This window comes from Malaya genurostris, chromosome 2 (assembly GCF_030247185.1).
Source record: "Malaya genurostris strain Urasoe2022 chromosome 2, Malgen_1.1, whole genome shotgun sequence".
Lineage (NCBI taxonomy): Eukaryota > Metazoa > Arthropoda > Insecta > Diptera > Culicidae > Malaya > Malaya genurostris.
Genome location: NC_080571.1, coordinates 76,420,467 through 76,447,444, shown reverse-complemented (window position 1 = coordinate 76,447,444; position 26,978 = coordinate 76,420,467). Strand labels below are relative to the sequence as shown.

The 26,978-nt window shown below is 37.6% G+C and overlaps 1 protein-coding gene across 3 annotated transcripts in view; it reads left to right on the top strand.

Annotated features, from left to right (window-relative positions):
• Nucleotides 1–26,978, top strand: part of LOC131428522 (arrestin homolog) — a 365,484-nt gene that overhangs the window by 240,064 nt on the left and 98,442 nt on the right. For all 3 annotated transcript variants that reach the window (XM_058592519.1, XM_058592517.1, XM_058592518.1), the window contains 3 exons: nt 2,196–2,360; nt 18,248–18,368; nt 24,686–24,833. In XM_058592519.1, the coding sequence (XP_058448502.1) occupies nt 2,196–2,360; nt 18,248–18,368; nt 24,686–24,833 (434 nt within the window). The remainder of the gene's footprint in view (nt 1–2,195; nt 2,361–18,247; nt 18,369–24,685; nt 24,834–26,978) is intronic.

Below are 26,978 nucleotides of genomic sequence, written 5' to 3'. Positions count from 1 at the left end.
AAAGGCAATGGATATGGAATGTTGTCGTAAAACTAACTGCTTTTGTAACTGAAAATATCTAGTTTTGTTTATTTTGTGTAGCACAATCTAATTCAAATGCATTGAAGCAGTGTTGTTGACTTTTTTATTAGGGAATTAAAATCTACATTTAAAAAATGTAAGCAATTTTCCATCAAACGTTGGTAAAAAATTGATCAAAACTGATATTTCATCCAAAAAGTCAGGCCTAACATTCATTTGAGAATTTGAGAATTTTTTTTAATAAAGTTTGTTTGAAACTCAATCGTGCCACTTTGATAAACTGGTTGCACTACATATATAAATACATAGATCTATGACATACCACAGATAACAGATATACAGGCTCACATATGAACTGTGTGTAAAATTTGCTCAATCAGCGTGGAGAACACTTGTAGATGTCACCACGATCGACACAATTTGCCAGCACAATTTTGGGTGCAACATTCACTTCATCCTTGATTGTTGTTTTGCTGTTGGTTAAAATGACAAGTTTATTTTTGTTTTATTTCGATCGAATTCTCGTGTAATTTATGCGACATGGAGATAAAGCTGTCTTTAACACTTAGGGAAATCGTGTGATAAGTGTTGAAATTGTTGTAGTTGAAATAGTTCGATAACAGGCAGGAGGATTTTGTTATCGTTCCGGAACGTTGTTAAAAGATCGCGGCGAACAGACGAGTAGGTGACAGTAGTGTTTCCAACGTATAGCAAATTTAAAATTCACACAGGATTTTGAAAAATTTTGTTCGAGCCTGTATATCTGTTATCTGTGGACATACGTTCCAAATAAAATGTACGTAATACACAAACTACCAACACAAGTAAACTTGGTTTACTCTTGATCCCTAATGACTCAGTAACATTCCTTGGCATGTTTGAATATTATTCATGAAGAAATCATAATATGAATTATCAAATTCGAAGAAGTGAGGTTAAGTGCTGGGAAATTCTTAGTTTTTATGGTTGGATTTAGGGATAAATCGTAATCGAAATTAATTTTATTTGTCTATTTATACATGTTTTATTACCTGAATCAATACTACATGTGAAGTCATAATTCCATTCAGAATTCAAATAATATAATACAGTTTTAAATCATACGTGTGATGACAACGACAGAATAATCTTTTTTCATCCATTTTTGTAAGATTTTACTATCGGCATTCGTTCAAACTCAAGTGAATTGGAAAAATCGTTTAAAAATTTACTAAACACATAGGATATGTCAAAAGCATCACCATGACGCTATCTCGTGGTGACGCTTATCGGATTCTTCAATAAGAATAAATAACTTGCACTCGATGTGATATGATAATACCTTAGAAAAGGTTATTTGTGCATATTTATTGACATTGTGATCGGTTGTGTCTCGTAACCGCGTGTAATTTTTTGTAGTTTCGCTGATTTCTCTCTACGTTCAGGGTTTCGTAGTAGGTTCTTATTTAAGTACAATATTTCGTCTTCTTTCAAGTTCCATTTGGTTTAATTTCTGAACGCGATCGACTACTTTAATCTAACTTGCACCAGTTATTCTCTTTGGAAGTGATTTTTTTAGTTAGCTCCTAAGCCATGGCTAGTTAGTGCTCTGCCTTTTTTTTAACATATTGTAATTGTAACATATTCTCATAAAACATTTTAATTATGTTGCGACAATGAAAACAAAATATCAAAACAATATAGTAAAATCTTACGTACGTTGACTATTGAATTACGAGAATGAAATAACAAGTAGAATTGAATGCAGATGATAATCAAAACCAGGGTATTGTTTTCCATTTGACACAAGTATTTTATATTTCATATTTCAAGAACGTCAATGTTCAGTATTTTACAAAACACAAATTCAGCGTAAAGAAATGTAAATACTAACGTATGAAATTAAACAGACGAACATTACTACTAAAGACTGTTTAAGCGGTTTTTACAGGATTTCTGAATTTATTCTATCCATCAACATTTTTAAATATGTATTAATAGAGCACCTTTATCTTTGCTGAAATTACCCAAAATAGAGGTATCTTCTGTATTATTTCATATTTCGAGTATTTGAGATAGTTTTTGTTAAGCTCGCTTTATCGAACTTAGATCAATAAAAAAAAATCAACCACTTCATGGTCAATGTACGACTTATTCAATGTTTTTCTCTTCAATATTTTCATTTATCCCTACAGAGTCTACAAGAAAACCTCATCCAACCAACTTCTGACACTGTACCTGGGCAGCCGGGAACTGGTGGCCCGCAAAGGAGTCATCGAGCCGCTGAGAGGTGTCCTCTACATCGATCCAAAAATCATCAACGATGCCAAAATCTACGGCCAGCTAACGCTAACCTTCCGGTAAGTGAACGAGCTTGTTACGGACAATCTGTAACGACGATACCCCTCGGAGCTAATACCAAAATATTGAGCCAACGTGATGACAAATGAACGTCAGTCGATCGGGAAACGAAACGAACAGTAGTAGCCATGTTAGATACGTATGTGAATTGGAAGTGAGTTTCATCAAGTAAGAGATTTATTGAATTATTGAAATATTATTAATTTAAGTCTGAAATTCATTTATAAAAATATAGATTAGGCTTTCTTTGATCAAGAAGATCATTTTGTTACGCGACAGATATTATAGTAGGAGACTAAAATGTGAGTAAGAAATTTCTTAAGTAGCTGTAAAATTGTTAAGAAAATATAATTTCAGCTTTGAGCTATAACATCTATACAAATAGGGTTTTGCTACAAGAACTCCGAATACCGTCGCTAACAAAAACTCAAAGATTTTACGTTCGACATCATGCACAAGTCGATTATTCGCCAGACTCGTTCTATGACTAAAGCAGCACGTGAGGCACCTAACCTTCAACCTCAGACTACCTCCGATAATGCAGCATCGTCATTCGATATATCTACCATCGAGACCGAGCGAGGCAATAGAAACGATTGCGCAGGATGCGAAAGGCCAAATGATGCAGAGTTGTATATGATTAGTTGCACGAAATGCGAGTTATATTATCATTTTTCTTGTGCGAACGTTACTACTGCAACCGCACACAAAAAGCCTTTTATGTGTCGAACTTGTACGCCCTTAAAACCTAAATCCGTTCATTCTGGTGGATCGCATGTGAGCAGTACCCGTTCAATACGAATCGCCCTTGAATTGCAACAAATGGACGAAGAACACCAGCTACAAGATGAAATCGCACAGGAAAGAATGAAACTCGAACAATTGGAAAGGAAAAGGTTGTATCTTTCTAAAAAGTACGAACTTCTCCATCAGCAGGATGATATCGATGAGAAACTGAGTGTCCGAAGCAGTAACAGCCAACAAACACCCAACATGGTTGAGAACTGGGTCAAGTCGCAAATACAGACTGAGAGTGCCAGTCTAGGCATCCATATAGGTATGGCCGAACGCGCTGATCATGTCCAACCCTTGAGTGAAAATACGGTCGAGCTAGTGAGCACAAATTTTACATCTACTCCCATAGCAAAAGCTAAAATATCATCTATTGTTTCTGAGCAAACGAATCAGGAACCAGTGATAAATTCAACTCCTATACAGACAATATCAACGTCTGAAGCCACAATAAATGAGATTGCCTCTATTGCGACCGTTGTAGAGAACTCCAGTAGTTTCAAAGGCTCTGTTGTTTCACCTGTTTGTGTCGATTCTATTCTCAACATGATGAAGATATCGTTACCAAAGATTGATAACAGCAAACCGAAAATTCATAAAGTATCTGCATCAGCGTTCGATGAATGGCGAAGTAAATTGAAGCGGGGCGAGCTGGAGGTCATTCCGCACGAAGAAAAGGAGAGTAAGAAGCGGGAACTAAACCATCTGGCACTTGTGAAGCAACTCGAAGATCAACACGGTAAGGAGAGACAATTACAACATCAACGCGAAGAGCAGCTAAATCGTCAACTGCAGCAACAACAACGCGAGCAGGCGAAGCGGAATAGTGAATGGCAACGCAAACTTCAGCTGCAGCACGAAATCCAAGAAAAGCAGATGAATGAACTAGAGCGTTTATGGAAGTTGGAGCAGCAGATAGCCAACCGATCTGGCACGACACGGTGTATGAATAAAAATTTAGAAACGCAATCTCGTGCAGAGAATCAATTAGCAGATTACGACAATAATAAAACAAAATTTACAATTTCTTTTGATCGGCATTCGGTAAGTCCATCTGGAGCCAATCAGTTAAGCGATGAGATGAATGATAACCCCTCACAGTACCACGATTTACATTCCTCTACCACCGTTGAAAGTCCGGTAGGAGGTCGTACCCGATTTTCATCCTCTTTGAATTCACCATTAGTTGCTTCTTCGGCAGTGCCGAAATTTGAAAATGTTCATCCATCCGAAGCGTGTCCCCCCGCTGTGATTCTACCGTCGTTAGGTCCCACTTCTCAACAAATAGCATCCCGACACGTCGTGTGCAAGGAATTACCAATATTTGCAGGTGACCCGGCTGATTGGCCACTTTTTATAAGCAGCTACAACCACTCGACATTAACGTGCGGTTATTCCGACTTCGAAAACCTACTGCGACTGCAGCGATCGCTTAAAGGAAGTGCCAAGGAAGCAGTAAGCAGCCTATTACTTCATCCATCCACTGTGCCACAAGTATTGTCGTCATTGAAGTTGTTGTACGGACGACCGGAACAAATAATTCATACGATGATCGCCAAAGTTAGAGCGGCCCCCTCCCCTAAAGCAGATAAGTTAGATTCATTGGTGACTTTTGGTATGGTGGTTCAAAATCTTTGTGGGCACTTAAAAGCAGTAGGAATGGAGAAGCATTTAGCAAACCCTATCCTACTACACGAACTTGTGGATAAACTTCCAGCAAACGTAAAATTCAATTGGGCGCTCTATCAGCAACAATTTACAGAAGTTGACCTTAGTGTGTTCGGTGACTATATGGCGCAAATTGCATCTGCCACCAGTGGTGTAACAATGTTTGCAACACCTAGTTCAAAGGTATCAAAAGAAGACCCCCGAAATAAGCTGAAAGAAAAGGGTTTCGTGAACACGCACTTAACCGTAGATCGAGAAACTTCCAAGAAACAGGATAAGAATAAAAAGAAGAACGTTGATCAATTTAGCAATAATATCAAACCATGTTCGATATGCTCCGTCGATAATCATATAGCCGGTGATTGTCCTAAGTTCAACAGCCTAGGGCTAGACGATCGCTGGAATATTGTGAAGGAGAAAAAATTGTGTAGGCGTTGTTTGATTCCACACACTCGTTGGCCTTGTAAGAGCGAACCTTGCGGAGTGAAGGGATGCCAGAAGAGACATCATCGTTTACTTCATTATGAACTTCCTCAAATGAATCCAACAACAAACGAGTCTACACCAAATGTTGTGTTCAATTTGCATCGTCAACATGCCACCTCGGTGCTATTTCGAATAGTTCCAGTCGTCTTATACGGTAAAAATGGAAAAGTGGATACGTTCGCCTTTCTCGACGATGGGTCGTCGGTGACGCTTATAGAAAGTACGATAGCAATGGCCCTGGGGTTGGAAGGAAAGAAAACGTCTCTCTGTATTCACTGGACGACGGGTGTTACAAAAAATATCGCGGAATCTCTGGAAGTAGGTCTAGAAATCTCTGGTATTAATCGTTCGCAACGTTTTATGGCTTCAAACGTATTCACAGTGGATGGACTTGGATTGCCAAAGCAAACGATGAATATCACGGAAATGATAAACAAATACGATCATCTGAGAAAGCTTCCAATCCAGAGCTTCCAATCGGCAGTACCTGGGATACTAATTGGTTTAAGCAACGTTCATTTACTAGCAACATTGAAGCTGAGAGAAGGACGGGTAGGAGAACCAATTGCTACAAAAACGCGCCTTGGTTGGGCCGTTTACGGTAACATGAAAGAGAGACTACTTTCACTTCCACACAGGCAGTTACATATATCTGAAAGCTCAACTGAAAATGATCTCCATGAGTATGTTAAAACCTTTTTCGCGGTGGAAAGTCTTGGCGTTGTCACTTCACCTAGTAAGGAAAGCATTGACGAACAACGAGCAAACTCTATTCTTTTCGAAACCACCAGACGACTAGAGAATGGAAGGTTTGAAACCGGACTACTCTGGAAACAAGACTATGTTGAATTTCCGGATAGCAGGCCAATGGCAGAAAGAAGGATGAGATGTTTAGAAAAACGCTTAGCGCGAAACCCGCTGCTATATGAGCAAGTTCGGAAACAAATCGTCGATTTTCAGACAAAGGGATACGCGCACAAAGCGACTGCGGAAGAGCTCGATAGATTTGATCCTCGCAGAACTTGGTACTTACCACTCGGTGTGGTCATAAATCCAAAAAAACCAAATAAAATACGGCTTATATGGGACGCTGCGGCTAAGGTCGACGGCATATCTTTGAATACCATGCTGCTGAAAGGACCTGATTTGTTAACACCATTGTTGTCTGTTCTGTTCCAGTTTAGAGAGAGACAAGTGGCAATTTGTGGGGACATCGAAGCCATGTTCCATCAAGTAATGATAAGAGAAGCCGATCGCAGTGCACAATTGTTTTACTGGAGAGATTCACCGGAGAAACCTCTTGATACGATGGTAACTGATGTTGCTATCTTTGGCGCGACATGTTCCCCTGTTCATTCGCAATACGTTAAAAATCTCAACGCAACCCTATTCGAAGCAGATCATCCCAAGGTAGCTAATGCAATCCGTAATAAACATTATGTCGATGACTACCTTGATAGCGTCGATACGGTAAACGAAGCGGTTGAAATGGCCCTAGGAGTAGCAGAAGTCCACGCGAAAGCCGGATTCCACATTCGGAACTGGATTTCGAATGAACGATCGGTGTTAAACAGAATTGGAGCTGTTAAACCTACGACTGTGAAAAATTTCGTTGTGGAAAAAGAAAATGGAATGGAACGATTGCTTGGAATGGTGTGGTTGCCGGAAGAGGACGTGTTCTCATTCTCTTTAACCCTTCGCGAGGACCACATGCCGCTGTTGGCGGGAGAAATAGTCCCGACTAAGAGACAATTATTGAGCGTGGTTATGAGTATATACGATCCAAACGGATTAGTCGCTGCGTTTGTCATCCACGGAAAGATATTAATTCAGGATGTGTGGCGATCAGGTATTGACTGGAACGACTCGATACCCGTCGAGCTCTTATGTCGCTGGAAACGGTGGGTTGCAGTTTTACAGAAGATAGAGAGCGTCAAGGTCCCACGCTGTTATTTCAAGAATTATCATCCGGAAAATTTGAAAAACTTAGAGCTTCATATCTTCGTTGACGCTAGTGAAAAAGCGTACTCTGCTGTGTCTTATTTTCGTATCGTTGAACAGGAACACGTTCGGTGTGCACTGGTAGCATGCAAAACGAAAGTCGCTCCATTACAACCACTTTCTATTCCACGTCTCGAGCTTCAGGCAGCTGTCATTGGATCTCGTTTGCGTGAAACTATCACTAAAGGCCACTCTCTCCCAATTTGGCGAGTCGTATTTTGGACGGATTCTAAAACGACCCTCCAATGGATTAGATCAAAGGACCTTCGCCGGTATCGACCCTATGTTGCTTTCCGTGTAAACGAAATTCTAACATTGTCAAAGGCAGTAGAATGGAGATATTGCCCATCGCGCTTAAACGTTGCAGACGAAGCTACGAAATGGATTAAGAAAGGACCATCATTCGAACCGAACGCTCAGTTCTACATGTGCCATAAGTTTCTGTACCACCATGAAGATAAATGGCCCCAAGATTGCATTGCAATTGTGGATCAAGCTGCCGAAGAGACACGGTCAGCGTTTGTGTTTGGTCACTTTATTATGAAACCAGTGATACATCTAGAACGGTTTTCCAAATGGGAAAGGTTACTACGAGCCACTGCTTATGTTTATCGTTTTATATCTCGCACGTTGCACCGTGAGCAACGACCGTGGCCAGAAAACTTAACACGTGCGGAATTGCAAACAGCGGAACAGGGTTTGTGGCGTAGGGCACAATCAGATGTTTATCCCGACGAGGTTGCTACATTCATAAAGAACTGCCAGCTACCAGTCGAAGATCGAAAGCCCATAGAAAATTCAAGCAGCATATTGAAACTCTGCCCGACACTTGACGAAAGCAAAGTTCTTAGAGCCAGGAGCCGAACAGAATCCGCAGAGTTTGCCACGTTCGATTCCAAATATCCAGTCATTCTACCTAGATACCATCGCGTGACGGAGTTACTTGTGAACTTCTATCATCGTCAGTTCCATCATGCAAATAACGAGACAGTGGTCAATGAAATAAGACAAAGATTCAACATTCCGAGATTACGAGTTTTAGTACGATTAGCTTCAAAGAATTGTCAATGGTGCCGTGTATACAAAGCTGTTCCTGTTGCTCCTATGATGGCTCCTCTGCCCAAGGCTCGCTTATCTCCCTTTGTGCGCCCATTTACGTATACAGGCGTTGATATATTTGGGCCCTATTTGATTCGAATTGGACGCAGTACTGCGAAGCGCTGGGTAGCCCTTTTTACCTGCTTGACCATACGGGCTGTACATTTGGAAATTGTTGCAACTCTTTCAACCGATTCTTGCAAGAAGGCAATTCGCAGGTTCATCGCACGCAGAGGTGCACCGCAAGAAATTTATTCGGACAAAGGAACGAATTTTCAGGGTGCTAGTAGAGAACTGTCACAGGAATCGATAAAAATTATGAACAACGAGCTTAGCAGCACCTTTACAGATGAACACACGCAATGGCGATTCAATCCCCCGGCAACTCCACATATGGGTGGCTGCTGGGAAAGGATGGTTAGATCAGTGAAGACTGCATTGGGTACGATTCCGGTAGAACGCAAGTTAGATGAGGAGTCATTGAACACACTACTGGCTGAGGCTGAGCATATGGTGAATTCACGTCCTCTCACGTTCGTTCCGTTAGACAGTGCAGATAGTGAGGCGTTGACTCCTAACCACTTTTTGATGTTGGGTTCACGCGGTGTGAAGCAGCAGGTGAAAGATCCAGTTGAGGAAAACACTGCGATTAGATGTAGCTGGAACCGCATTCAGCATACGCTAGATGGATTCTGGCGCCGTTGGGTGAAGGAGTATCTACCCACAATTTCCAGAAGAACGAAGTGGTTCCAAGATGTGAGACCAATCAAAGAGGGTGACCTTGTATTGATAGTAGATGAAGGCATTCGTAATCGCTGGCTTCGAGGACTAGTGCTGAAGGCGTACCCTGTCGTTAAGCTAGCCCTGTTGGATGTAGTTGATGACACCGTTGCAAGCCATCCGGCGACACGTGGGGGAGAATGTTACGGACAATCTGTAACGACGATACCCCTCGGAGCTAATACCAAAATATTGAGCCAACGTGATGACAAATGAACGTCAGTCGATCGGGAAACGAAACGAACAGTAGTAGCCATGTTAGATACGTATGTGAATTGGAAGTGAGTTTCATCAAGTAAGAGATTTATTGAATTATTGAAATATTATTAATTTAAGTCTGAAATTCATTTATAAAAATATAGATTAGGCTTTCTTTGATCAAGAAGATCATTTTGTTACGCGACAGATATTATAGTAGGAGACTAAAATGTGAGTAAGAAATTTCTTAAGTAGCTGTAAAATTGTTAAGAAAATATAATTTCAGCTTTGAGCTATAACATCTATACAAATAGGGTTTTGCTACAAGAACTCCGAATACCGTCGCTAACAGAGCTACATCAATTAGCTGTAAAAACAGCCCATTTCTTTCATGCAGACCGGTTTGATGAGGATTGTCTTGCCCCGAACACTCGGTTCCACGAATAGATTAGTTATTCTGGAAACAGGTTTGATGTTGTCCTGATTAAAATTTGCTCACGACAATACACTAATTAGTTTGGAACGGAATGATTGAGAAATTGGTGTTTGTCAGAAATAGCATTCCAGTATTGAAGGGTGACAAAAGAATCGATTAATCGCCATTTTTCGATTTGTATTATATTTATCGTATTCTGGTTTTTAAAAACAACATCGATTATGTGACTACATTTATTAGCCTAGTTTTCCTTAAGCTCGTCAATGATCTGAGATTTGCTGGCGTACACTTTGCTTGTCAATTGACCCCACCAAAACAAGTCCGGAGGAGTCAGTCAAATTCGCCTCTTTTTGACATCAGATTTCCAGAGATTAATTTTTTTGTCTTCTAACATTCCAGTCTACAGGATCTGGTTCTCGAAATATTACAAAGCAAATATTAATAGAAGAAAACGTGGTAAAATCAGGTTCGACTTAATTCTATTCGAATGGGACTTTGTACACGTCCTTAGTATGAAAAACCATTTGATTTCCATGGATGGAAAGACAAACTCGACTTCATCTTAATGATATAACACAGTAGTAATCATCAAAATTATCACAATTTTGGAACCGGAAACCGTAAGTTCAGGAATTTTGTATGGAACCTTAAGACTTTTCATTTGGATCTTAAGTTGTGAAAATTTGTTAATCCATATCTGAAAAGTTTTATTTTGAAGTTTTTGACCTTTCTGCCCAGTACTATCGGAACCAGAACCGGATGCCTGAAAACCGAAAGTTGAACTATCATAATTTCGTATAGAATCATAAAACCTTGCTTTTGATGAGCATGAACTTAGCGAGTCACCTCTCGCCGATGATAACGCAAATAGGTGAATAATTTGTTGCTAATTAGTTACGGTAATTTTAAATTTGTTGCTCATTTTTTTTTGTACTTCGCTAACTTCATATGAACTTAGCGAAGCGCTTAAAGAAATAAATAAAAGATTGAGCAGCAAATTCAAAATTACCGTAACTAATTAGCAACAAATTAGCAACAAATTATTTACTAGGCTTCGATTTGTTCTGAAGCATATTTGGAAGGGGGCTTCGCTAACTTCATATGAACTTAGCGAAGTACTTAAAAAACAAAAAAAAAGAGCACCAAATTCCAAAATACCGTAGCTAATTAGCATCAAATTATTTACTAGGCTTCGATTTGTTTTGAAGCATATTTTTAATGGGGGCTTAGCGAAGCACTTAAAGAAACAAAAAAAATTAGCAACAAATTCCAAAATACCGTAACAAATTAGCGTTTTGAAGCATATTTGGAAGGGGGCTTCGCTAATTTCATATGAACTTAACGAAGTACTCAAAAAAAAAAAACAACAAATTCAAAATTACCGTAACTAATTAGCAACAAATTATTCACTGGGCTTCGATTTGTTTTGAAGCATATTTGAAAGGGAGCTTCGCTAATTTCATATGAACTTAGCGAAGTACTCAAAAAAATAAAAACAAAATGAGCAACAAATTCAAAATTACCGTAACTAATTAGAAACAAATTAGCAACAAATTATTGACCTTTTTGCGTTATCATCGGCGAGAGATGCCTCGCTAAGTTCATGCTCATTTGCTTTTGATCCATCTTTGAATTCAACTAAAATCTAAGTAGCGGAATTTCTTGTACAGTTATCTCGAAAACGATTACTTCCAGAAGAAAGATCATTATCAGCAAATTCTTAGTTATTTTTGCGCTTCATCTTAATTTCGTAGCTGCATAACAGTTTATGTTACCAAGTAACAATTTTTGTAACGGTAACTTTTTTTTACTAATTTCCAACAAGTAGTTTGAGTGATTGTTACTAACATCAAACCACTTGACTGTGACTCAACAGGCGCAGTTTTAACTAGTAACTAGCGACATATTGGAGATCGTTTAAAAATAAGTTGACGCTACGTTTCAATACCATGCTGAAAAAAACTTATCTTTCCATATCATAAAAACAACTTCTTTTCAAGTAAATTAGTTGAAACTTTGTCATCAAACGACATTGTAATCATTGAATGATTCCAGAACGCTTTTCTATCAACAATAAAACTGCAGCATAATATTTAAAATTACAAACTTGATACGATGTACAATTCAATTTTAACGAGATGTTTTTGATGCGCCTTCAATCAAAATCTGTTCGTAAAGATATGAAATTATCCTACGTTCCAAATGCTCATAATCAATCCCCTAAATTCTTATTTATTATTGTTCGGATCTCAAAAAAAACAGAATACCGTTTTCGTAGCATAATAATATATTATAAAATTCATTACACCATTTTGTTTCCACTTTTCTTACATGAATAGTTTTCTTCCTTACGCTATTACTATCCGAAAGCTATAATTTTATTGGTCACGACCTGCAAACTGGATTGAAATTATATTCATTTGTTTCAATAAGTTGAATCAATCTTTACCTTCACTAATTCATCTAATTTTCACTATTTTAGAAATAATGCTCATCAAATTCACTCTAGCTACGTTTTTGCGCTTTGATCATTTGACAGTAAATTATATTGTTTTCGTTGTTCTTTATTCCCACAATAACTATTCTACAGTGCTGCCAGTCGAATTATAAGGTGCCGCAACAGATATTATTTTAAATTCTTATATTATGAGAATTAAAATTTTTTAGTGATCGATTCTCTTATTTTAGTCAAAAAGTTGTTTCGAAAAAAAGGAGCATTCTTGTTGTCTTCATGTTTCATACACTTCCTGCGACTCCATTATGAGTTTGCAATGTTCATGTCAACAAAACGTTTTCTACGTTGCATTTTCGTTCTCATTACGTTGCGAAAACCAGACCGTAGACCAATCTTGTAGTATTTATGTTTCTGCTATACCAATTCACGGTAATGATTTGCACATACGCTTGCGTGTTCATAATGGTAACGAAACGTCAAATAAACTTATTTTCAATTAGGGTAATGGCGCCCTATTTCATCTGAGCTCCTATTTCCATCTCATCCCTTCACCTCATTACTTTGAACATGAATAATATCTTACAACGGACCTGAACCACACTGTGGAATGTTTTAAAATGACTATTCAAGCTATTGTCACACTTTCTCATTGGAAGAAATGGTTTTAAATTCTTCGGTGATCATTTTTTCCATTTAAAGCAAACTCACTTTTCAATTTAGAACACATGTTCGTCTCAAGATTTACAGTTCGTCATGTTTCTGAATATCTACTAATCGATTCGTCTCAAAACATGATTACTGTTTCACACAATTACATTACTATTGAATGCTGGATGATTTCATAATTAGTACTGTGTACTTATCACTTGTTTAATTAACGATTAAAAACTTCAAACATTACACGACAAGCAATAAAAGTCTTCAAAAATATTAGATGAAAGTTTTTCACTTAGTTCACTTGATTGTGCTTTGTTTTCATCTCATTTGGTTTCGCATTTCAAATTGTTATCCTTCTTCAAATTATCATCAACAAGATTTTTTTTGGTATCCGTGACTAGTTTGATTATATTGTTGATATGTATATTTCAATAAAACTGTTTCGGCTTCGAATATGACCAGAAAGAGCGTGTTAAATACTAATGAAATAACCATTGTGGCAAATCTAGTAGCCCTGGTTTTTATTCCGTTATACGTGTTAAGTGTGTGTGTGTTTCATCGGCTGTGCACAGAGATGTCAGATATTTTCATAGAAAATATGTGTCTGCTCTATCTGTTTTCACTAATACCTTATGATCAAAAAAGAACCGGAATTTTCATTTTAAAATTCCCGCGCTTGTCCAATCGGTAAACTTTTATTCTCTCAACGTTCTCAACACTTTTATACACATCCTGTCAAATTTTGACGCATATCGTACGATTAAATTTTCATCCATTATAAAAATCGCCACACGAAAATTTTTCAACTTCTTTGTATTGACGCCAAACAAAAACTAATCGTACGATATGCGTCAATATTTGACAGAATGTGTATAAAAGTGTTGCCAACGTTGAGAGAATAAAAGTTTACCGATTGGACAAGCGTGAGAATTTTAAAATGAAAATTCCGGATCTTTTTTTATCATAAGGTAAAATAAATCAGTTCAAATTGGTTTAAAATTTTAATATAAATGTTCATTAGTGTTCATCTTCAAATATTTGCACAAAAAATTTCCATTATAGCGTGTGATTTGTCCGTTGAGTTATCAACTTTTAAAGAAGTACTACATTCAAATACTAATAGATACTCAGAGAGAAAAGTCTAACTTTTTATTAACCTTTACAAATCTGTATTAAATTTAGAAAATCTGTATAGAACCTGTACTCTGATTTAAATCAGTATGAGAACGCAAAAATCTACACATAACAAATAAATCTGTATAAATGGCATCTCTGATTCTGAATTTTGGTTTTAGAAGGGCTAATGCCTAAATAGTTACATTTTTTCAAGTTCTCAAATTAACTGCACAGTAAAATTTTAAATTTAAAACGAAAGGTAACGAAAACTATCCAAAAATTTTTAGGCGTCGAAATGATTCCAAACTGTTTCTAAAAATATCGTGTGTTGTCTCATAGTTGGCATTCGGCCCTTTTTAAGAAAAAATCTGAAATTTGATTGTTTTGATTGCTGTCGCCATTGCTAATTTGTGGGAAGGATTAAGGGACCAACGATAGGATGAATACAAATGAGTGTTAAACCAGATGATAATGCCTTTTAAGTGAGTGTGTACAGTGCCTAACGAATTGTCATCGCCGTTTCAGTGACAGTTGTTCTTGTTTTTGTATTATTCACGCTCGAAAATGTCCGTTTATGTGCCCAATTCTCGCCATTTGCGGGAAGTTTTATTTTTCTGTTACAATTCGAAAAAAATGCAGCTGAAGCGCATCGAACGCTTTCAGAAACTTACGGTGATGCTGCTCTGAGTAAAAGAACGTGTCGGGAGTGGTTTCAACGTTTTAAAAATCGTGATTTTGATGTCGAAGACAAACATGGTGGTGGAAAAGAAAAAACCTTCAAGGATGAACAACTAGAAGCATTGCTTGATGATGATTCATGCCAAACCCAAGAAGAGCTTGCCGAATAGTTGGGAGTGAGTCAGCAAGCCATTTCAAAACGTCTCAAGGTCCTGGGTATGATTCAGAAAGAAGGAAACTGGGTGCCGTACAAGTTGAAACCGAGGGACATCGAGCGCCGTCTATTGGTATGTGAGCAACTGCTTCAAAGACAAAATCGTAAGGGGTTTTTACATCGAATCGTAACCGGTGATGAAAAGTGGGTTTCTATACGATAATCCTAAACGCAGAAAATCATGGGCAAAGCCCGGGCATGCTAATTCGTCGAAGGTAAAACCGAATATTCACGGCGCCAAGGTTATGATTTGTATTTGGTGGGATCAGCTCGGTGTGATTTCCTACGAGCTCTTAAAACCGGGTGAAACCATCACAGGAGATCGCTACCGAACGCAACTGATGCGGCTTAGTCGCGCGCTAAAAGAAAAGCGGCCACAATATCAAGAGCGACATGACAAAGTCATCCTCCAACATGACAATGCTCGGCCTCACGTCGCAAATCGGTCAAAAAGTACCTGGAAACGCTGAAATGGGAAGTCTTGCCCCACCCGCCGTATTCCTCAGATGTCGCCCCTTCTGACTTCCACCTATTCCGTTCGATGGCACACGGCCTGGCAGATCAACATTTTCAATCCTTCGAAGAGTTGGAAAAATGGATAGCTTCATGGATAGCGTCAAAAGAGGACTCTTTTTTTTCGAGCCGGGATCCGAAAATTGTCGGAAAGATGGGAGAAAGTTGTCGCTAGCGATGGACAATAATAATACATCTCTAAGCACTTTTTCGCAATAAGGCTTTTAATTTTGGAAAAAAAAAACGGCGGAAGTAAAGTTGTACACCTGATATTTCACATGGCTGTCACCTTGATACAACTAGTGTAACATAAAAAAAACAGTAGTTGCGGAATGTTAATTAAATTGAGATGCTATGCCGCCTAGCAGTTCAATATAAACCGCTAGGGAAGACGTGAATTTAATGCTACTTGCAAAACACTTTCTCTTGTTGCACCTAAATGTGAAGAGATATAAATATGTTTGAGTGCATTCAGTACAATTACGGCTCTTGTTCTTTAGATTCCCATTTAGCTGTAACCTAATAAGACACTATTGAAATTAACGTCGAATGTTGATTTAAAGAACAATTTTAGAAGAAACATACTGCGAAAATATAGAATTACGAATTTTTATTTCATTTTTATTATGTATTCACAAAATTCTTCAACTTTTTTTTGGATTGCACATTTTTTTAAGAGCGCACAACTGATTACAACTTCTTGGACACAAATTTTGTACAAATCTGAAACAACTATTTGAAGAAAGAGCATGCAAATAAAACATTCCCCCTTTTGAAAGATCAGTTTCGAGTCTAACCGATCTTCAGTACAAAATCTGTACAAAATTAATGGTTTACCACACCCACGACATGTACAAAAATTCTTCGGAATCGGAGAAAATCGATCCTGATTTTCCCATATTTCCTGCTGTTAATTTTTGAAATTGTTCCAAAAAGAGTCTCCTAAGGAAGGGACTCCATCGCTAACAGTGATCCGCTAACAGCTTGACAAAAGGACGACGATTCTTCAGATTATTTCATAGGATGATTATATAGTTGTTAAGTTTAGCAAAATTTACAAAAAATCCGCGAAAAATAAGAATGTCGCCAATTGTAAAATTGCGATCAATTTGCGATATTATCATTTCTGACGGATTTTTTGTGAATATTGCTTTTTCGCGGCTTTATTTTGCGGATTTCCAATCAAATTTACCGAAACTGTAGTATATTTAATAAACTATTTTTTCTGTAAATTTGACAGAAAATACTTAAAATGAAGCCGCTACAATTCGAATGTCTTGAAAAACTTAACCTAAATTAATTTAAAGTTTTAAGCCTAATAGCAAACAATGCATTACAATAAACTCATGCAAAATAGATTCTTCTCCCATCATTTCAAGCGTTCCGATTCCAGTAAATTATTTTAGCACCTCCCATTATTTAACGGAAATGAAAAAAACTCCGAGAAGCAAGTATAATATATTCACTTATTTATTTATTTTTATGGTCGCTTTCAAATCCAAGATGGCGACATACGATATTCTGATTTTCTTTGAAAACTCTTACAATTGAGATACTTTTGGAACGGATCTAATGATAATATGCAAGAAAACAATGTTTGAGGTGGTTCCGAAATCGAAACTAGCGACTTCCGGTTTATCGATATATCATGAAAACCCTTACAATATGGGTATTTTTGGAAAGTATTTAATAAACAGATGCCGAAAAACGATGTTTGGTGTCGTTTCGAATTCCAATATATCAAGAAACCGAAAGTCGTCATCTTGAATTTCAGAACCACTTCAAACATCGTTTTCCGATATCTACTCATCAATCCCATTCTAAAAATACCAATATTGTTAGGGGCTTTAAGCAAAATAAATAAACCGGAAGTCGCCATCTTGGATATTGAAACGAGCCCAAACATAATTCTCTTGCACTTACTCTTTACACCCGTATCAAAAATAGCCATATGATGGGCGGTTTCCACATTCATTACACAAAACTTTTTTTACACAGTTCGAAATATTCTTGTGATTTTACATCTTATCAGATGCACATAAATGGAGCGTCATATTTCACACAAATTTATATTCAAGAACATGTAAAATTGTTTGGTTTGAAATTTACATGACATTATAACGAAAGGAATAAAAATCAAAAGATCGACATCAACAACGCGACTTGAACCGAAGAACTGTAGATCACAAAGCACACCAATTAGTCGACTGCCACAGAAGCACGTCGTGCATATAAATTCATACAGTCTCACTTGTTAGCCGAGTGCAAATTACAATCAGAGCCAATAAATTTTGGTACGAATGGAATATTGTGTCATTTGAGAAGTGCAGTAGTTATGATTGTATCGTTTGAAGAATTATGTCACCTGTAAAATTCATGATTTTTTTCTGTGTACGACCAAATCCCAAATAACCCCCCTTTAGTTTGTAAATAGAGGTTTCAGTCTATATCATGTTATTTTGGGAAAACATGTTTTAAGATGACGTTTCTAAATGTGAAATACTGCGAAAACATGTTATTTCGCTTAAAACATGAAAACTAGTTTTAACTCATAGTGTGAACATAGTATTACAAATAATTCAGTAAATATATTTTCTTGAAGCTCGCAATGGTACAAAACAATTTTTGAAGGCCCAAAGACGGGTTTGGTGTATAGAGATAGTATCTTGGATGAATTGTCACTAATATAAATTCAAAAAATATAAATATTAGAAAAATTAAAATAACACCTGTTTATCTAATAATTATGCTAATCTATTGATTATTTCTTTTCTGTCTGTCTCGCCCAACTCAGTTACGGACGCGAGGACGAAGAGGTAATGGGTCTGAAGTTCTGCAATGAAGCCGTCATCGCCTTACAAAATATTTGGCCTAGAGCTGTGAGTACCGAACCGGAAGTACTAACACCGTTACAGGTAACTACTACTGATAACCATTCATGCAGTTAATTTCATAACTACGAACTGTGGCTCGCTCAGATAACGGTGCGGTACCTGCGTGACCTTATAAACTTGCTTTCCCCCTCTATTCTATTCCCTACATGGTCAACGGGTGAAACAGTACGGTGTGGCGTGATTTATTCCAGAAACTTCAAGGGTATAATCGCCTAATAGATCTAATAGATAAACAACCAGCCTGTGGGTAGAAACTTTGCCTCTCGTGCGCGCCTATGTCGAAGGCAAGCACAGTGTTGTTCAGCCCGACATGCAACCTGATGGATCATAATCAGATGCTTGTGAATCACATTTATCCTATCTTGAGTGAAGCTCACTGTCAGAAGAGGGTTGACTGACAGAGAATGTCAGTAGATATGACGAAGGGGATATTGTAGATTCATTTGAAAGTTTAATCACGAATCGTGTGCGCATTTCCGCCTACTATGTCGTCGATGAATACGGATATGGGGTAGCACAAATAAGAGTGGAGTTCTAGGAGATGGCTATGTAAGGCGATTGTACCGATAGTCATCTCATTAATAGAGTCGCCAAATTATTGTCCCGATTACACGACTTTCAATCAACGAAATGTAATAGAAGTAATTACGCAGAAAAAATAGCGACGCGGAAACTCGAAGCGAATGCACCTATTTTCATCTTACCCTTAAAGCAAATCTATCGAACAAAGACAGTAGATCTCACTGGAATTATTGGTTTTCGTATATTAGATGACTATTGGAGATGAGATGAATGGAAGTACCCTTACCTTATATTCCATTAGTGGCACTTTTTGTCTAATAAGCTATTGTTATGGACGTAGTAGAACAGGGGAAGCCATTGGATCTAAGTTTGAGAAAATCGAGTGTATATTTTTGTTACTTAAACGCATACACACACAGATATTTTGTGTACTCGACGAACTGAGTTGAATGGTATATGACCCTCAGCCCTACGGGCCTCTGTTCGAAAGTCGGTTTTCAAAGTGATTGCATACCCGGGTAGAAGTGATTTGCAAACCAACAATTTTTATTATCAAAACCAAACATCTCAATGGTAAAAATTAACGTTATACAATTTTTTAATACCTTCCATGAAACATTAAAAAAATCAAGTATCGCTATGACAGCACAGAAACATTTGTTATTGTTTTGATCTTTGTTTGTTATTTGGTAGATAACCCGGGTAGCCTTTATATTTGAAGATACTGAATTGCAAAGATTGGCTAAGAGGTTATCCTTTAAACCATTTCTGGTCACATACACGTTATGCGAAAGATGCAGAAGGTGGGGAAATGGGTTTCTCATGAGCAGAATGATATAAAAACGAAGAGTAGAATTCAGTTGCTTTCTCAGCATGCAACAAAACATTTTCTGCATCGGAAGTCAAATGGATTCATATTTAGAATCTCTAGTGCAGAAAAACATAAGTCGCTTTGGAAAGAAAACGATGCTGCACTACGAGCGGATGATACGAGGAGTATCATCCGCTATATTACCCAGACCTTGCGCCTTTTAACTATCACTTATTATGATATAGAAAAATGGCTTCACGACTGGATCGTTTCGAAACATAAACAGTCTTTCGACGAGGTATTCAGGAGTTGGGGGAAAGCTGGAGATAAAATAAAGATAAATAAACCATGTTATACCGTTTTACTGAAATTTATCTTATCATTATTGGGATACAACATGATTCATACGGTCATTGAATCTATTTTTAATTTACTTTTTAGGGCTTTCTACGTAATATCAGTCGATTTTAATCAACCACAACCAGCCTCCTTTCGGAATGCGATAGAAAGATTATCTAATGATACGATTCATGAAATTAATTGAGATAAAACGGGTTAAAAGGGCTAGTGCTGTCATTCCTATTGCATGTATAGACTGTATCAGAAAGTATGGACGCAACCAAAAACCGCTGCCATTTCGCAATGGTTCAGAATCCGTCCATTTTCATGGCTGCGTCCTGTTGTTTACACTCTTCTCCAACCACTTGTGCAGTTGTTTATTCGTTTTCATTAGTTTGTTTCGAAATGCGTGGACTTTCAGCAGAGTAACGTCGAAAAATTGTGTACAAATGGTGCACAGAACGCGGACTGTCACTGAGAAAGATAGCAAAAATGGAAGGAGTAAGTAAAAAAGCCGTACGAAATGCAATCAGGAAGTTCGGTGAGGATAACACCTTTGAGGATAAACCGAAAACGGGTCGAAAAACAGGTCCTGCTAACCCTCAGTTGGATAAACGTATACTGAAGGCGTTCGAGCAAAAGAAGAAGGTTTCTGTTCGGGATGTGGCCAAAAAAGTGAGCACTTCGAAATCAAATGTTCTTCGTGCTAAAGAACGTTTGAATCTTCGAACCTATAAGAAGCCAAAACAACCAAAACGTAGTCCGAAACAAGAAGCATCGATCAGGCCGAGGATTCGAAAGCTGTACAATACGATTCTTGCTGGAAATTTGAACTGCATAATCATGGAAGACGAAACCTACGTGAAACTCGATTACAAATCCTTGAATCCGATCTTAAGACCAGAAAATCTTTCCGAGCCAATGTGCGGGCTTGGGAATCGAACCCAGGATGGCTGCGTGAAAGGCATCGACTATCCCATCACACTATACCCGTCCCCATGCTTGAATCCATTTGATACAAACATTTCATTTAGGCGGGGCTGGTCGATGAAACGGTGAGCTCGGAACACGATTTACTCTGTATATGAAATGGGACATCGGAATTCGATTCAGTCAACACCTCCCTGAGTCCTGGACTGAACCGATGCCAGACAGTGAGGCTTGAAATGGGTTAAACACACACACATCACCAGCTCGAAGTTAAATTCCCCTGACAACCATCCTGCTGTTGTGATCGCTCCAGACAGAACAAAGATTAAGTGCGCAAAATGTTTCGAACTGCCCGTTCTCCTGAGAGAACCGCTCCAGAAAGAATGATGAAAAAATGTCAATCTATAGCTTTAAAACCGTCATACAAAATGACGATACAAAACCGATACGCATCGGTACGTGCTGGTACGGAAGAAGAAAAAACCATCACCTTTCGAACTGTATCTGTATCGGGGAATCAAAATTCTGTATTGAAAATGTGGACATGAAAATGATAAGAAATTAAAGCGCAACGAAATGAGTTATTCAATCTAATCTGAAAATATAGCTACTTTTTGTTTAGAGGTAGCGTACTGTAATGTAAATGGCAATCATTTCTTTTCACTATCATACAGTATGACCACCCGTAAAAAATAAACCATTGATTTTACAGTATAAACAATTGATTCACAATTAGATCTATGGGTTACAATATATTCTATTGTATCTTGACAAGATTTTTTTCATTTCCAACGATTTAATATATTGTTTCTACGATTCATAATTGAATTTAATGAACACGCGGTGTTTCAAACAATATGTAAACTGTACATTTAATTGTTTTTCAATACGAATAAAACAAATACGTCGCATAATACTTTATAAAATAAGTTAGTTAATCGATTGTGTGAATTGTGTAAGCTTTCCCCTTCTTCACTACAAGGATTGGAAACGATGCACGTACACCAAAGTACGACTTATTCTGACATACAAATCAATATTACGAATTGATTTGTACAGTTCTTTATAATAAAACTTCTTTATTCGATATCATACGAAAAGTTTTCTCTAATTCAATGCAAATGTAATGAATAAAAAATATCTGACACCACTTGTTCACTCTGGAGGCAACAAAACGGATTCAAACCAATACAGAGAAAATCCAATTGAAGAAGAACCGAGAAAAAAATGCGAAAATTTTCTAACTAGAATGGGCGATCTTCACGGCCACAAAAATGGCAACAAACAGATTTCTGTTTTCGATTATTTCATTTCGGATTTGCATATTTCAGTGAAAGAAACTATCGAAATGGGGTTCAATTCTGTTCAAACCATTTTTCTCGAACGTGAATTAGTGAAATGCTGGCTTTATTCGCACTCGTTTAGTGCGAGTGTCGCACTGGAAAAAATACACAATACTAATTAAATTATTCTAGATTTGCACTAAATTGATGATGATTTTTATCTCTGATTAGCAAAGAAGCGATCTTTAAAGTTCTTTAGACACCACTTGGAGTCATTAGAAGGGGTGATTTTGCATAATGTTCCCCATCATTGTCCACTTTTCGTTGTATTTTGCTCCAATGCAAACGATCAACTGCAGAATGACGTAATCGATTCTCTTTGAAACAAAACTGACTCTGCGAACGTCCCGCAATTGATTCAATACCGAACAGTATCAATTCTTGATACTGTAACTGGAACTGAGCTCTGAACGTTATCTATCGATTTCCTGTCGTTCTGTAGTAATTAGCTACTGATACTGATGCTTAACCCTAACATTTTACAGTGATTCTACATTTAATTTTTCTGTCATTTATTTCCCTTTTTTCAATTTTACTTCTGTCATTGCTAGTCTTATTATAGTGATTTTCACTGTCGGCTAGAAAAGATTGCGATGCGATAAGATAGCGACAAAATGCCGCAAAGATAGCGAAACTGTCATTCGCATCGATTCAACCCCTTGGAGACCACAAGCCAGAAAAAAATATTTTTTAAATTGACCGTTACAACAACTAATTTTTTATTTATTATTAAGAAAACTTCCGTCATAATTAATTCATATTGATAATGCGTATGATTACGGCTTCAACTTGCACGGATTTTTTAAGCGTGTGCTATTTATTTGACATAATGTACGATTCAGACGATCCGTCTCCTTCCGTCACCGTCACCGAAACGTCAGCTTTCGTCAAAATTAGTTTAATACTTTCTTTACCGGAACGTTCACACGCTCCGTCCGTCAAGACGTTCCGTGACGGTGACGTTACGTGTGAATGGCTCCATAAGAATGCATGTAATTAATGTTGACGGTGCCGGTGACGGAGATTGACTGTGACAAAAGAAGACGGATCGTCTGAATCGTACATAATGATTATTTTGTGCTTAGTATGTTCCCTTTTCATTTATACTTTGTATTAATCGACGCCTTGGTTTTCAAAACCTCGTGCTTTAATCGATTGTGCTATTTGTCTACTCTAAAAAGTTGGTCGTCTTTGACAGATATACATTTTGATGCGTTCGATGAACAATGAAATAACAATTGTCGCTAAGGAATTTTACCAGTTGAAAATGCAATTGGCCTCAATCCAACAGCCGATTAATTTTTCTTTTGGCTCTAATGCTAGTTAATTTCAATACAACAGACAGCGAAGGGGTTAAAAAAAAACTGTCCAATTTTCTGGCAGCGATGCCAGGTGAAATTTTAGGCGTCTGCGTATTAGAAATGGTCCTATGCGACCTCAATATTTACGGAAATCCTACAGTAATAGCTAAAGTCATTAAAATGGACGATTGTTTATAAAAATTTCGAAAATCTGCAAAAATGTCGGCTTAATTGCAAAGTCTGCTAACAAACGAAATTGCAAATTTACATACCAATCTGCAAACCTGGCATCAGTGGTTCTGACGCTCATTATTTCGCAATCCTGCGACGATTCCGTCGCATTCTATGTCAAGCTGAAAACCACTATATTAACCTTCCATGATCTGTTTTTAAATCCATTAAATTAAAATCCATTTTCCTTCAATATATCTGATCCCATTACTTTTAAATTTTGATATTAACACAAGATTTCCAACAATCCCTGCAATATAACTGTTATACTGTGACTCAGGCGCGTAGCCAGAGAAAATTTTTGGGGTAGGGGGGGGGGGGGGGTGGTTTAGAACATGGTGATAAATCAACACATGTACAATTTATATCACAATGTTTCCCATGGGTTATAATTTTTTGTTTCGGGGGGGGGGGGGGGGGATTTGAACCCCTAAACCCCCCCCCCCCCTGTGTACGCGCCTGCTGTGACTTATTAGTTCTTAGTACGGAATCTAGCAGTTGTGAGATAAAACGCTACACTAGTGCAACACAAAATAATTAATATTCATAAATTTAAAAACACTAATTAAAAGCGGTTTTACGGCGTTGTTCAACACCGTTATTAAACATCATTAGTTGCCACGTAAAGTTCGTCATTGCCAGTACACAGTTCGTAGTCAAGAGTAACAACAAATTATCAACAAATGTTCGCTGAACTAATACTTTCCTAAATCATCTCATATTTCATTTAATGACTTCTCTTCAAACTCCTGCCTAACAACGGTACCATCACCTGCGGTGTCTGACTCTGTTCGACGGATGGTTTTATTGAAAATTCCGGCTCTGCCAACGCCGCCACCCCTCCGTTCCGCACTCCCGCAGGAAGCTTTACTCGATAGACTGGGAAAGAATGCAGTTCCTTTCACACTGGAAATCGGCACCGTGGCTCCACCGAGTGTTCAACTGCTGCCGGCGAAACGCTACACCGGGGCTCCCATCGGCACTAGTTATGACGTGCGGGTCTACACGGGTGAGTACGCAGTGTTCTCAGTATCGAGTATAGTATTCAAGTTCCAGAATACAGTGGGGTCTCGTACAACGCGGATTCGGTTTTGCCGGTATTCGTTGTTGCCGGATTCGTTATTGCCGGATAACCGCGATAAACGGGACCCAGAGCATATGGGATTTCGACTGATTGGGGCTGTGAACGATTATCTCGCTTCGGTCGACAGATAGAGCTATACAATCTTCGGCAAACTTGTTGTAGATACTTAGACCAACAATTTAGTGTAGTTTGACAGACAATTAGTTAAGAACTGCTCCGCTAGGGGCGCTTCGAAAAATGCATGATATAAATCATTCGCTTAATACAGACAAAACGATTTGTAACTCACAAATTATAGTATTTTGAAGAATGCGGGAATTCGGGAGTTTGTCAAACAGCAAAAGTATTAACTCGGACTTACTCCATCAGATGTAGCTAGTGTGCTTGAATACAAATATTAATTATCAGAATTTTGTTCTTATAAAAAGAGCTTAAGGATATAGAGCGGTTTTGTTTGTTGGAAAGTTGTTAGGAATGAATTATGAAAACTATGTTAGTTTAGAACCTTCCCACAGAATGGCGCTATTGTGATCACATAAAATTTATTATGTTATATCTCTAAAACCTGATGATATAGATTGGCGGTGTTTTCGGAAAGAAAGTAAAGGAGGTAAAAAAAGATTAAATAGTGTGAACAGTTGTAAAAATTTTTCTCACTTGGTGACGCTGGTGTGCAATTCTGGGTTGGAAATTCCTGTAATCTTGATTTATGCTGATTTATAAAGATCTTTTTTTCGAGGGTTTACAAACTGGTTAGATGATTGATAAAAGCTTGTGTGTGAATTCAAGAGCAGTGTATCTTCCTCAACATTGCTTGGTTTATCAAAAAGTATTCGATAATGGGAACAGTAGTTTAGTATTCGAAAAAAAAGGTTGCGCTATTGCGATCATGATGACTTAGAAATATATTTTTTGGGAAAATTATATTTGTTTGTTTCGTGATTTATACTACTTGACGGTAGAGATTTCTTCTACAATGCTTGTGTAGGAATTAATAGCTGAAAATCTTTCTCATGAGGAAATTGATGACATCATCGCTGATAAATTGATTACGGCAATGGTACTGTCTTTTTGGCTCTTTATTGTTAACTTGACATCCACCGCGTCAAAGCCATTCAGAATAAACTTCTTCGGTTTGCTTTTCGTATTTTCCCTTGCAGTGATACCTACAAACTTTCCCTTGCAGTGATCCCTGCAAACTTTTCGATTTTTGCTTCTTATCAGTTCACCGAAATATGTCTTTGGTCCTTTACGTTATTCGCACTTGTTACAAAAACTGAATTCATAGATTTACTGCCTGATGAAGAGTGTGACTATGAAATTTTCGCTCCATTGGGCTTTTCCCTGTTCAATAAACAAGGTTTGATTCAAATAAAAAATAAAATAAAACTATATGAGCAATATATGTCAAATTTTATGTACTTAACATTATATAATTGTATAAATAATCAAAACATTAAGCATGAAATTTCATATGTCGATTCAGATTTCAGATGTCGATAGCTTATTCATCTTAATACTTTAGTAACTTACTAACGCCTTCTAGAAAAACAGTTCAAAATCTGTCTCTCCTTCACCAACTTATTCAAAAACTGATCGTTAAGATCACTCTCATAAACGAGTATGGTATTCAGTTACAGAAGATCACATTGTAGATACAATAAGAACTGTTTCATCAATCGTTCAATAGGTATTGAAACCTTAAAACACCTTCTCGAAGAAACCATCTTAATAAGTCAACATGATTTTGAGTTGCAGGTATTTCGAACGTTGAATGGGACACAAGAGTCAGCAATGCGAGAAACTTCAATTACTGTTTACACCATTTGATCTGTTTTGACCTCCGGAACATTCATTCCGAAAACACCGACACCACCGAAAGTTAAATATTCGCAATATTTCATGTTTAAACTGTTTTTCTATTGTGAACATATGAATTATTTCCTGCTCTTTTCAAAGCGCCCCTGGTGGATAAGTTCTCAACAAATAGTCGGTCAAACTACACTAAATTGTGGGTCTAAGTATCTACAACAAGTTTGCCGAAGATTGTATAGCTCTATCTGTCGACCG